The sequence below is a fragment of the Podarcis liolepis genome, assembly GCF_965112155.1.
Source record: "Podarcis liolepis genome assembly, chromosome: 5".
NCBI lineage: Eukaryota > Metazoa > Chordata > Lepidosauria > Squamata > Lacertidae > Podarcis > Podarcis liolepis.
This window is the reverse complement of record NC_139556.1, coordinates 86,920,703-86,934,407: the sequence shown is the minus strand read 5'-3', so window position 1 is coordinate 86,934,407 and position 13,705 is coordinate 86,920,703. Positions and strand designations below refer to the sequence as shown.

Here is a 13,705-nt window from a genome sequence, read left to right as displayed (position 1 = left end):
AGTCCAGCCTTCCCAATATCATCATCATCATCATCATCTATTGAATTCATATACTGCCCTATACCTAGAGGTCTCAGGGCGATTCACAGAACAAAATCAGAATATAAAACCACAAAACATATAATCAAAATAAAAACAACAACCCCACTGGCTTATGCTGGCTTGAGGTTGCAAATACGATGGCCCAAATGGTTCAAAATGGTGTTTAACTTCTAACACATCACCTACTTAAGCCCTAAACGGCCTCGGTCCAGTATACCTGAAGGAGCGTCTCCACTCCCATCGTTCTGCCTGGACACTGAGGTCCAGCGCCGAGGGCCTTCTGGCAGTTCCCTCGCTGCGAGAAGCCAAGTTACAGGGAACCAGGCAGAGGGCCTTCTCGGTAGTGGCACCCGCCCTGTGGAACGCCCTCCCACCAGGTGTCAAAGAGGAAAACAACTACCAGACTTTTAGAAGGCATCTGAAGGCAGCCCTGTTTAGGGAATCTTTTAATGTTTAATAGGTTATTGTATTTTAGTGTTCTGTTGGAAGCCGCTCAGAGTGGCTGGGGAAACCCAGCCAGATGGGCAGGGTATAAATAAAACTAGAACAGATATTTTAAAATATAATCATGTGAATATAAGTATAAAAACATATCTCTGCATTACCTAGGAAGAGCGCCACCATTGTTAAGAGAACGAAGGGCCAAGTCCCTATTCAAATCTGATCCTAACAATCAAGCAAAGGCGAATGTTGATGAAGCGAGAGTGACACTTACGAAGGTCACAGCGGATTCCGTAGTAACCTGGCAGGCAGCCACACTTGCCGGTGACATGATGGCACTCTTCATTCTTTCCAGAGCACTGACATACTTGGTTACAGTTCTCCCCATATGTGCCTGGCAGACAAGCTGAGGGAAGAGGAAATGTAAACCGATGAATTACATTTGTCTTGGTAAACACAGTGCTCAAAGAAAGAGCCGGGTAGAATTTATTCAATAAGACCGCTGCCTGCAGAAGAATGCTGCCCTCTGGGACTTTGGGTTTATTACGTTTGCTTGGGGATTACTTTGTGGTTTGATTTTGTTTTGCTCAGTCAATTTGTGCCCAACTGTCATGGGCCAGTTGCAATTTTCTTGTCACTTAGAGAAAGTCATAGGTTGATGTCAAGGAAAATCGACTAAAATAATAAAACTCAGGAGAGTCTCCCAAATATGCGTGGTGACTCTCTCGCCCACAGATGCCTTAAAGCTTCAAGTCAGCTTCAAATGCTTATGCTGTTTCTTTCCTGGTTCTCTCTCTCTGCCCTGGCGGGGAGCTCAGCTAAAAGTCTGCGGTTCAGGCTACGTGAGCTATTCTCCACCACAAATACAAGTGTATGTTTAAATTGTGTGTTTCCAGTGACATGTCATGGGAAAGCATCCAAGTTACTTAAGAGCTGGTTCACACATGCAAGGACACTTGATCATGTCACATGACCACTCACACAGAACGATAGAATTGTAGAGTTGGAAAGGACCACGACGGTCATCTAGTCCAACCGCCTGCAATACAGGAATCTTTTTGCCCAATGTGGGGCTTGCACCCACAATCCTGAGATTAAGAGTCTCATGTTCTACCAGCTGAGTTATCCCAGGCGGTTAAACCAATTGATGTTAAACCAATCCATTAACATGAATTGGTTAAAGTTAACATTGAAACTAATTGCATAGCATTTTTGAAGTGGTGTGAAAGTGTTATCTCTGATGGCCCATTCACACAATAGAGCCATCACTTCATGGATCTGTTGGCAAATGATGAATGGGCCTGTATGAACCGGCCTCAAGTGTGGTGGGAGAAATCAGTGCTCCATTTCTGCACCTGCTAGGGCATTGGAGGAAATCGTGTGTACCAAACACTATAGACCTTCAAAACAAGAACTGCACATGCGAAGCACCCTTTGGGTTCAATGAGTCAAAATCTCAGTAAGGTCCAGTTTGAACGTAATGGGAATCCATAGGTTCCTGCTCTGTGTTCTGGGTTTATGGGCTACCTCTCTTTCTCCTTTGCAGCTCTCTCCCAAATTAGCCGCCCTGAAATTCTTGTTGGTGTGCCTTCCTACTGTTTTATGAGCTGTAATAACTCACTTGGTAGAACATGAGACTCTTCATCTCAGGTTGTGGGTTCGGGCCCCACATTGCGCAAAAGATTCCTGCACTGCAGGGGATGGACTAGATGGCTCTCGTGGTCCCTTCCAGCTCTACAGTTATATCATTATGCTAGATACAGTGGTGCCTCGCAAGATGAAAAGAATTCGTTCCGCGAGTCTTTTCGTCTTGCGATCTTTTTCGTCTTGCGAAGCAAGCCCATAGGGAAATTTGTCTAGCGAAGCAACGCAAAATCGAAAAACCCTTTCGTCTAGCGAGTTTTTCGTCTTGCGAGGCATTCGTCTTGCGGGGCACCACTGTACTCTGTTTCTGTGCTCCACTATCCATGCCGGTTCATTGTTTTCTTGTGCTGTATTTTGTATTTGCATACCTTATTGTCAGGTAGGGGTTGGTTTTTATTGTAAGCTGCTTTATGCCAGAAGTCCCTCAAAATTTATAAATAAGGGATACATCTGAGGTATAGATTTTAAAATTAATTAAATGACCCACCTTGCTTTAAATTAATTAAATGAACCACATACTGTTCTTCACTTCTTTCACTGTGGAACTCCCTGCCCATTGACACGAGGCAGGTGCCTTTACTGTGTTGTTTTCAGTGCCTGCTAAAATCTTGTTTGTCTAGGCAAGCCTACCCAGATACGTAAAACTGATATGTCCTTTTAACATTTCACTTTCTTGATGCATATTTATAACCTCTTCTCATGTCAGCTTGTTTTTAACTCTGACTTCTCTCCAGAGTTTTAATGTGAGTTTTATTTTATGTTAACTGCCTAGAGAGCTTTAAACAATTAAACAGTATACAGATTCCGGTGATGAACGAATGAATGAATGAATGAATGAATAATCTTATTCCTTCATGACAAAACACACACACACACACACATTAGGGGACTTACTTCTTTCGCAGCCACTGCCCACAAAACCTGGAGGGCAGCCACACTCCCCGCTCACGTGGTTGCAAGGGACACCTGGAGGGCATTTGCAGCGCTCAGTACAATTGCTGCCATAGTAGCCAGGCAGGCAAGCTGGAGAAAATAAAAGCAAAGCCATCTCTGCTAGAAGTCTGAATATACTTCTAAGTGCTGTGACCCATCCTCTCCCTACGGCTCCAAATGGTCCTCTTGCTGTTCCCTAGAATTCTCCCCTCCACATGCCATTGTTTAACCCCTATTGTTGTCTGCAGTGTTATCCAGCAGCTTGTGCTCAGGATAAACAAGTCGAGTGAGCCATGCACAAGCCAAGAAACCACTGTGGGCAGAGAGGCAGAGAGACAGAGAGAGAAACAGTAGCCCAAATGAGCATGTTTTGACTAGGCTCCCCAGCTTTCATTTATTGGAAAACTATGGACAACTTCAGGGACACGGGTGGCGCTGTGGGTTAAACCACAGAGCCTAGGGCTTGCCGATCAGAAGGTTGGCGATTCAAATCCCCGCGACGGGGTGAGCTCCCGTTGCTCGGTCCCTGCTCCTGCCAACCTAGCAGTTCGAAAGAACGTCAAAGTGCAAGTAGATAAATAGGTACCGCTCTGGCGGGAAGGTAAACGCCGTTTCCGTGCGCTGCTCTGGTTTGCCAGAAGCGACTTAGTCATGCTGGCCACATGACCCAGAACCTGTACGCCGGCTCTCTTGGCCAATAAAGTGAGATGAGCGCTGCAACCCCAGTGTCAGTCACGACTGGACTGGACCTTTACCTTTATGGACAACTTCAGGTCAGTGGGATTTAAGATGCCACAGAGCAAAAGAGAGCTGAATGGGAACTTACGCTTGTCACACTGTTCTCCTCTCCAGCCCATTTCACAGTGACACACTCCAGTCTGGGGGTTGCAGGAGGAGCTGTGCTCACAGTCACACAGCCCTTCACACCTCTCCCCAAAGGAACCATTTGGACAAGCTGAGGATAAATTGTGAAACACAAGCAAAATCAATACGTTCTCTCCCAGAGGGCAGGGGATTTGAATAATTTGAGCGCAACCACCACCACCTCAGGAAATAGTCAATATTTATCAATAGGGACATCTCAAAATTATGAGTGCCACGCTGAAGGTCAGGATTTGTAATCTGAAAGGTGTGGCATAGAGTTAAACCCTGTAAAGCAAAATTCTAGAATGTTTTATCTATATTATGAGTGTCCAACCACACAGCTGAGGCCTACACATGCTGCACATTCTCTCTGGATATTTTTTTATAACTCAGGAGTCTCGAAAGTTTTGCATGCGAGTCCTATTCAGAGTAGACCCCCTGAAGTTAATGGACCTGGCTTAATTTCAAAGGGTCTACTCTGAGTAGGGCTACAACCTTATGAATTTAGACACATCAGTTTGCTAATATACGAAACAAGCTGGACTTAGGAGAATTCCACAGTGTCATCTGTGACCATTTATATACAAATTTTGTGTAGTTTAAAAATAAAATAAAATCACACATAAATGAGATGGAACAGACTTTTGGATGAACACATGTGAATAATAATAATAATAATAATAATAATAATAATAATAATAATAATTTGTTATTTATAGCCCGCCCATCTGATTGGGTTTGTCCAGCCACTCTGGGTGGATATCCAACAGAATATTAATATTAATAATAATATTAATAAAGTGATAAAACATCAAACATTTAAAACTTCCCTAAACAGGGCTGCCTTCAGATGTCTTCTAAAAGTCAGACAGTTGTTTATTTCCTTGACATCTGATGGGACGGCATTCCACAGGCGGGTGCCACTACCGAGAAGGCCCTCTGCCTGGTTCCCTGTAACCTCACTTCTCGCAGGGAAGGAACCGCCAGAAGGCCCTCAGAGCTGGACCTCAGTGTGAAAGTGAAATGGGAAAGTGGCACTGACCAGAAACTGAGTGATCTGTCCACCCCTAGTTTCTGTAAAGTATTTGGCCTATTTGTGAGCTATTCCAAGATTTAGGACAGAGGTGGAAACCAAAGTCACACTGTCTACCATCAAGCATAATAGACAACGGGGTCCTTGACTTCAGTTTTCACCTGAAGAGAAAGAGAGCAGGTGTGTATGTAAAGGAAGCTACTGAGATGATAGGTTTTGAAGGAGGAGAAAGAAGCCATACCTTGAAAGGGGGAAAAGGAAGACAGGAGTCCCCATACCTGAAAGGACGGCAAAGAATCAGAGAACGTAGATCGAGTTTTTGCATTTGATTCAGTCAGCAAAATAATACACAAACAGAGAAATCCAAAACTGGCTTATGGTGGGCTATAGGTCCACTGGGAGTATATGCTATCGGGAACCCACAGAAAGCCCCAAAACAGGGCACTCCAAGGCAGGGAGTGAGCAAAATGGAGCTGGCCTAGGAACCACTGGATCCTGAACCGGGTTCTCTGCTTTCGTGTAATGGCATCACACCAAGTCGTCGTGCTCCTTACCTTCCACTGCAGCCACTGTTGTTGCCCACCACCAGAGGGCGCTCATTTAGATTGCGTCCTAAGACGGAAACCCTGAAACCATTCATTTAGGCCAGGCATAGGCAAACTTGCCCCTCCAGATGTTTTGGGACTACAACTCCCATCATCCCTAGCTAACAGGACCATTGGCCAGGGATGATGGGAGCTGTAGTCCCAAAATATCTGGAGGGTCGAGTTTGCCTATGCCTGATTTAGGCCTTTTTACCGAAGTCCCATTAAACACCAGTGCAAATGCTCCAGTGTAACGGATATCATTACTGCAGCTTTAGAGCTCCTATCTTAAGGCTTGATGCGGGACCAAGAGTTATGTGGGAGAGTGCAAAGGCACATAACTGCAAGATGTAGCGAGTGCAGAAATGGCACATAATCACAAATGGGTATAGCAACACAAATATTTCCGATTACCACAGGGGCCTTTTATAAAGTTAAAAGAACTGTGATCCTTACGAGTATCACAATGGTCCCCAATCCAGCCTGGACGACAAGTGCATTTCCCAGAACGATGATCACAGATTCCACCATTGCTACAGCTGCAGCTCTGCTGACACCTTTCTTCATACTTCCCTGCTTCACACTCTGCAGTGAAAGAGAACAGACTTTCACTAGTTTATGAATGAAACTGTCCAGCCTGAAAAGAACTCAGTCTTGGCAGCTGACCTTCAGCTCTGCTTAGATCAAGTTTAACCAATGTCGGTTTATTGCTAGTGTACCGTTACTCACTCAAGCCCTTTGGGGACGAGCCATTATATGAACCGAAATGAATATGGAAGCAATATTGACAATATTTTCTCGAATTTACCCAGTTCACAGGCTATTCCGGTCCAACCTTTGGGGCATAGGCACTCTCCAGTCGCAGGATCACAAGTAGCCTGGTTTTGACAGATGCAGTGCTGCAGGCAGTCCTTACCATACAGACCCAGAGGGCAGGCTGTGGACAAGAATATATTTTTAGCTTAACATGAAAGGGCCATCACTAAAATTGTGCATAGGAGTCATTTTAAAAAATGAGGATGAGGCATGTTCTGCATTCGACTGTTGCAAAGGACGCTTTTCGTACCTCATGGCTTCAAGAGTGCCATTAAGGGAGACCAGAGTAGGGAGCTGCCCTTGCTCACTATTATTCCTCAGGAATTTCTTGCTATGGGGGCATGAAAAGCAGCCACAACAGCAAATGCTCTTAAAACTGTGTGGTTTGAGAATTTTGCAATTTAACTTTGAGTGTTGGTTTGAGAACAACAACAAACTCGCACTATTATCTCTTTAAAACCTGCTTACATAGAGAAGCTATCTATACCTCTCCTTATTTCTGAATGGATGATGATGATGAATGTAATTTATTGCCCTCTCTTCACCCCAAGGTCCCAGGGTGGGTTACAACAATTTAAAATACATTTGGGATGGGAAGGTGGGGATGCAATCTTGGCATCCAATGAAATGTGGGCATATGGGAGGTGGGGAAATGTTCAGTGTAAAAAGTTGTAACATGACCGTATCAAAAGATATTTGAGTTAAACTAATATAATTTAGTGTCGTTGGGTTAATGCTGCTGTCTTTTCTCCCGTTAATGGGGCAATGATGGCATGGGGCATGCCTCTACCATTTTGTCCAGCCTCTTTTCCTGCTCTTTTGGATGTGGCAGACATTTTGCATTATGCCACACCCCTATGACGGCCAATTTGTGCTCGTAACACTTTCTCAAAATTCCAGATGTTCCCACTAGCCCAGAAAGGTTGGTGACTTCTGATCTAATGTAAAAGGGTCCCAGTCAGACTGCTCACTGACATCTGAATCTCCTACATGCAGGCGGTGTTTTTATGCATTAAAAAGTGGCATCCCTACCTGCTGTCACAAGTGGTACAGGCTATTTTACTACCTTAAGTCTCTACCGTCTCATTGGGGTCGTGGGTGGTGCTTTGGTCTAAACCACGGAGCCTCTTGGGCTTGCCAATTGGAAGGTGGGTGGTTCGAATCTGTGTGATGGGGTGAGTTCCCGCTGCTCTGCCCCAATTCCTGCCAACCTGGCAGTTCAAAAGCACACCAGTGCAAGTAGATAAATAGGTACCACTGCGGCGGGAAGGTAAACAGCATTTCTGTGCGCTCTGGCTTCTGTCACAATGTTCCGTTGCACCAGAAGCAGTTTAGTCATGCTGGCCACGTGACCCAGAAGGCTGTCTGTGGACAAACGCCAGCTCCCTCAGCCTGAAAATGAGATGAGCACCGGACCCCATAGTCGCCTGTGACTGGACTTAACCGTCGAGGGGTCCTTTGCCTTTTTTACCTTTCCATCTCATTCTACTGCATATGAAGACCAGACCTTTGTTTCATTGCCACCTTGATCTACTGTTTGGCCAAACCAGGCCCAAATTTAAATCCACAATGTACCTTCCTGACAGACCGGTCCTCTCCATCCAGCTGTGCATATGCATGCCCCAGTGATGTGGTCACAGAGTGCTGCGTTCTTACAATTGCAGCGCTGACGACAGCTTTGTCCGTAAGTGTTAATGTGACAAGCTGGAGAGAGGGAAAGAGAGAAAACGAACCATAAAGCCCAATCACGAGACATCAAAGGACACATCAAATTCATCTGGAACTCAATTCAAGGAAAATAAAGAGAGGAAACTGATTCGGGATGGGCGATACTTTCAAGTCACGCACATGTGTTTGTATATTCATTGCGACTGACAAAGAGACCCGCAAATATGTATCATCATAACACAATTTGAATGGTTTTTTCTTTTCTTTTCTTAGAAAGTAACAATTGGAATCCTTTGCGTGATAGATCAGCTGTCTTCTTCCAACAGAATGTCTGGGTATAAAACAAACTGCCACAGCCAGTCTGACGGGCTGTTTGTTTGGAAACTCTTCTGCAAAGCCTGGCTTTTTCTTTATTGCTGCTGGCAGAATCGCTGTAATACCTAATGAGGCTGATATGGTATCAGGCCCCTCTCAAAGGGATGAAGCAAAGGTGATATGGTCAAGTCTTGGGTTCCTGCTCTGCACAAATAAACTAAAATGTGCAAATACAGCACCAGCTCCTCTCAAAAAGCAAACTATGCACACGTTTGCACCAAGTGTCCAAAGGAGCATTTTGTGTGAAAATGCATAATTTGCATGCTTTATTCTGATTTCCCATTGCAGATTTTGCCATCTTTGTTTGAAAGATGGGCATGGAGGTACCAGTAGCAGTTCAGTATTCTTTTGTCTCTTCTTTTTTATCACCACAGCTCAGAGCAGGAAGAAAAAGTCTGATCTGCTAGAATGCGGAGAGCTGTTTTATCCAGAGTCAGACCTGTGGCCTAATGGATGGAAAGAGAGCTGGGTTTACTGGACCTTTGGTCTGATACAACACTGCAATCCTACATTTTCTCCCTCATATATGACACTGTGTGGCTCTACGTATGCAGATATATAGCACCTGGTGCTCATGTTTAAACTTAACATGTGTTGCCAGCTACCACAAGGTAAAGGTGGCATCCATTCCTGCTGTAAGCCTGATAGTACCATACACACATCTGCAACCATTTCAAAAATGTGCATAATGGGAGCATGATACAAATATGCACCACGTGATTGGGCACTGTGAGCAAATATAAAGCTGCCTTACACAATACACAATGTGTATTAAACTACTGTGTGGTTGCATGTACCCCATGGTAGGTAAAAAGGTAAAGGTAAAGGACCCCTGGACGGCTAAGTGATTAAGTCTAGTCAAAGGCAACCATGGGTTGCGGTGCTCATCTCGCTTTCAGGCCGAGGGAGCCGGTGTTTGTCCGTAGACAGCTTTCTGGGTCATGTGGCCAGCATGACTAAACCACTTCTGGCGCAACAGAACACCATGACGGAAGCCAGAGCGCACGGAAATGCTGAAGCTAGAGCGCACGGAAATGCTGTTTACCTTCCTGCCACAGCAGGATCTATTTATCTACTTGCACTGGCGTGCTTTTGAACTGCTAAGTTGGCAGGAGCCGGGACAGAGCAACGGGAGCTCACTCCGTCGCAGGGATTCAAACTGTCAGCCTTCCAGTTGGCAAGCCCAAGAGGCTCAGAGGTTTAGACCACAGCGCCACCTGCATCCCCTCCCATGGTAGGACAATAAGCAATCACTGTATGTAAACCACTGATGACACCCATGTGAATGGGTCTGAAAATGGGGAGGATTCCTCCTGCTTTCATTGACCTCGTATTTTTCTCCTTGGGTCAATGGCTTGGGGCTGTTAGAGAAAAAAAGACAGACACAGCAATTGTCTGAGGTCACAAATCTATGACTGGGGTAGAGATCCTGAACGTTCCTGACTTCTATTTAAGGTTTTCCTTTCTATATTTTTCTGGCTTATGTCCCTGCTCTGCAGCATGGGATGTAGGATGCTGGCTTGAGCCATCTGTTCTTTCTCTTCCACATCCTCTGGGCATGCTGGCAGGTGAACTTCCTGCTGGCCATGTCCCAACCCCGCAAGGCCTGCCATGACAGATGCAGAACTTCTGGTACTTTAGACAGCTGAACAAATGCCTTTGGGTGCCCTCTAGAGTACTAGACAAGAACAGCTGGTTCTGCCAAAGGGATGTGCAAGAAAACCTATCTTCATTGTGTTGCACTGAGCCATCACTGACTCACTTTGATCCAAGGCTGCTGGACAGAGTTCAGCTCTGGAACCTATTGAAATGCTGGTCCTCAACTGCGGAACATCATTGTCACTCTAACTAATGATGAATTCACTCTCAGGGTGCCAACAGCACAGTAACCAAGGGCACCTAGCTGGAAGAGAGAGGTATCAGCGCCCTCAATGTAACTCATAAGTTTGCAGAAGTACAAAAAGTTGTTAAAAGCCAGGACCCAAAATAGCGCAATAAAGATTGGGCATGCTTAGTAGGCACAAAACACTGCAACTGACATTTCACACGTGCACACATGCTCCGAGAAAAGTGTTTTAGTGCTAATTAAAAAAAAAACTGATTAAAACAAGCACATGCACATACTCCTTTTCCAGTTAATGCCCGTTTAGAAATAAATGTCATTGCAAAGGGCTTTTCCTCCATCGTTTCATTCAAAGCATCACTGTGTTGTGATATTTCGGTAACATTTTGTATTGAATGAAACACACTTGTATTTAAGCAGTATTTCATTTATTTGTTTTATGTAATAATTATGGTGTTTTAATGCAGATTAAAGGATGGATATGTATAAGATATTAAACAGGATAATAAAACTATGCACGCGGTAATGGTCACTGCGTGCTGAATTGGAAAATACCCACCTGCCTCATTTGTCAATACACAGATTGTTTGAAAAGGCAGAAAAATAGCAGCATGGGCAGCCAAACCTATAGAGTTTGTGCTACTCTTCCATTCTGCAAATGGATGACTGGCAATAGGGTGTTTTGTCTTGTCTTTAAAAAAGAAAAAAGCTTTTAGGCTGGGGTGGGTAAAACTGGATTAAAAAGGGATAAGGGGGGAAAAACAGGGCATTTTTACTTTTATTATTTATTAACTTTGTATACCACTCTTCATCCGTAGATCTCAGGGTGGTTCACATATGTTTTATTGCATGTGTGTAGAGCACAGAACTTGTCTGGAAGGACTCTAAGAGGCCAGGTAAGGCAGGGAGGTCTCAGCACCTATCTTTCAGAAATTAACCACTTATTAGTGGTGAAATATGGTCTGAAGCTCAACATCAAAAAAACGAAGATCATGGCCACTGGGCCCATCACCTCCTGGCAAATAGAAGGGGAAGAAATGGAGGCAGTGAGAGATTTTACTTTCTTGGGCTCCATGATCACTGCAGATGGTGACAGCAGCCACGAAATTATAAGACACCTGCTCCTTGGGAGAAAGGCGATGGCAAACCTAGACAGCATCTTAAAAAGCAGAGACATCACCTTGCCAACAAAGGTCCGTATAGTTAAAGCCATGATTTTCCCAGTAGTGATGTATGGAAGTGAGAGCTGGACCATAAAGAAGGCTGATCGCCAAAGAATTGATGCTTTTGAATTATGGTGCTGGAGGAGACCCTTGAGAGTCCCATGGACTGCAAGAAGATCAAACCTCTCCATTCTGAAGGAAATCAGCCCTGAGTGCTCACTGGAAGGACAGATCCTGAAGCTGAGGCTCCAATACTTTGGCCACCTCATGAGAAGAGAAGACTCCCTGGAAAAGACCCTGATGTTGGGAAAGATGGAGGGCACAAGGAGAAGGGGATGACAGAGGACGAGATGGTTGGACAGTGTTCTCGAAGCTACCAGCATGAGTGGTGAAGCAAAGTCCTGGTGTGGACATTTAAGACAGAGCAGAACCAGATGTTAGAAGGGTGATGCAGGTGATGTCGAATACAGCAGCCCCCTCTATCCTGCTCCCCCTTCTCTGGTAGCACCTAGTAGTGCAAAATGCGACATCACAGCATCCCATCCCCAGCAAGCTGCTGCCCAAGGACATGAAACTGCAGGGAACAGAGTACAACCCCAGAGCATGGTCATATCATGCTAGGTGTTGAAGAAAGCATATGAGGAAAAGGAGAGGAGGATATATGTTCTTAAAACATCTAACCCGGTCTCAGATACAAGCATTAGTGGCTTCTATTGTCCCGAAAGCTGAATCAGCCATTTTCGCGCCTTCTGAATTCTTCAGTCCAAGTAAGCCCTGGCTACGAGTGAAGCTCATCAATGTTGCAGCCATTTGCCTCAGTGCTTCAGACTCGCCCTGCAGGTGCTGGTGCCCTCTGCCTGCTAACCGAGCAAAAGGGGCTCGTTTGTTTTATTCCCGCTTGTTGGCAAGTTCTCAGCAGATGGGTTGCATCCTCCCTTATCAATAATTTTGAAAAGCTTTTTCATTCACGCCGAGCAGCCTCCCTAAGCCAGCGGCTTTTAATAGCATTAAGTCTTAGAGCAAATCAATTTCTGTCTCAATTATGCGCCAGTCTTGCGCTCCCCTCCAAACCTTTTACTTCTCTCTTAGGAGAAGATCTCTCCATCACCCGGCACCGCGAGGCCTGCATATAAATACGATGTTGTCGTGCGCTGCCAGAGGACTTGGAAGCGAGCCACCACCCGACCGCTTTAATAGCAACCTTTGGAAAAAACCAGCAGTGTCACCCGTGTATTACAAGGCATTACTGGCCAGTCTTTAAATCAAAGCGATGATTCATTGTTTAGCTAAGAGGCAAAGGGGGCTACCTTCTTTGCATTGTTGTTTGACCTTATCCCTTTAACTTGGAGGCAAACGAAGTTGCAAAGACTGTGGCACCTTAACTAGTGCACAAAATAAATCAAAGGTGGTGCAGAAAGCTTTAATGGTCCCATCACGCAAGGACAAATAGTGGGTTTTGGATATGAGTACAGTACACTTTGGTGGGAAGATGAAGGAGACAGGCATGGCTTAAGATGAAGGGTTTTGTTTCTTAATTAAACTTAATATGTAGAAACAAAGCTTGCAGGGCCTTTTAAAAAAAGGAAATGAAATAAATCGTCCAGAAACATCAGTCAAAGACTAAGCTGATTGATTGCTAACTTCACAAATGTTTGGAAAGTCACAGCAAATGGTCTGTGACTGAAGAAAAGTTATCACCGTTCTGATTTGGTAACAGCCTGGGCTCTTATACAAGGTAACACAATAGGCTCATATTTCACCAAACCTAGAGGGCAGCTACAGAGGTGAAGAACCTTCCTCTTGAGTAGCTCTGCTAACAAATGATGAGAGTAAAGTGTCCACTGAGCAACTGCAGAATGTGGTGTGCTCTGATGAGCTTTCAAGTCAAACGGTTTTTAAAAGCGAGGTTCCGACCCTCACCACCAAGGAAGAAAACCTGACAACGTTCTTAAGTGTTTGTTACCTGCTGGAAGCTTGGAAACAAGGCCACATAATGGCTTCTGTTACATGGAGAATACGGAGAAAGAGAATTTGTGCTCTGCACTCTACAAAGCTGGCTTCAGTTTTTTGGGAGCCCTTGGAGACCTTCGCCTAGGGAAGGTGCTGTTACTCTTTCTTGGGGCAAGTGGTGTAGAGATGGCCAATTTGGGGCAAGAGGTTCACTGACTTAAAGAGCTTGCTGGTCTCCTGACCCTTTATGTTAAAGCTTATGTAGCACATTTATTTGTGTACAGCTTGGAGAAGTCAGGGGCAATATTTATTTAATTTATATTCCCACCCTTCTGCTTGAAGGAGCCCA

General features: G+C 44.8%; 1 protein-coding gene and 1 long non-coding RNA gene across 2 annotated transcripts in view; one reads left to right on the top strand and one right to left on the bottom strand.

Moving 5' to 3' along the window:
* The window catches only part of LOC310707481, a 57,369-nt gene extending 48,485 nt beyond the window's left edge, over positions 1 to 8,884 (top strand). Inside the window, exon 3 of the long non-coding RNA XR_014526490.1 lies at positions 8,775 to 8,884. This is a non-coding gene — a long non-coding RNA (uncharacterized lncRNA). The remainder of the gene's footprint in view (positions 1 to 8,774) is intronic.
* Positions 1 to 13,705, bottom strand: part of LOC310707446 (uncharacterized protein) — a 214,180-nt gene that overhangs the window by 18,561 nt on the left and 181,914 nt on the right. The window contains 6 exon segments of the mRNA XM_083504656.1: positions 758 to 889; positions 3,022 to 3,150; positions 3,887 to 4,015; positions 5,998 to 6,126; positions 6,350 to 6,478; positions 7,933 to 8,061. Of these exon segments, the coding sequence (XP_083360782.1) occupies positions 758 to 889; positions 3,022 to 3,150; positions 3,887 to 4,015; positions 5,998 to 6,126; positions 6,350 to 6,478; positions 7,933 to 8,061 (777 nt within the window).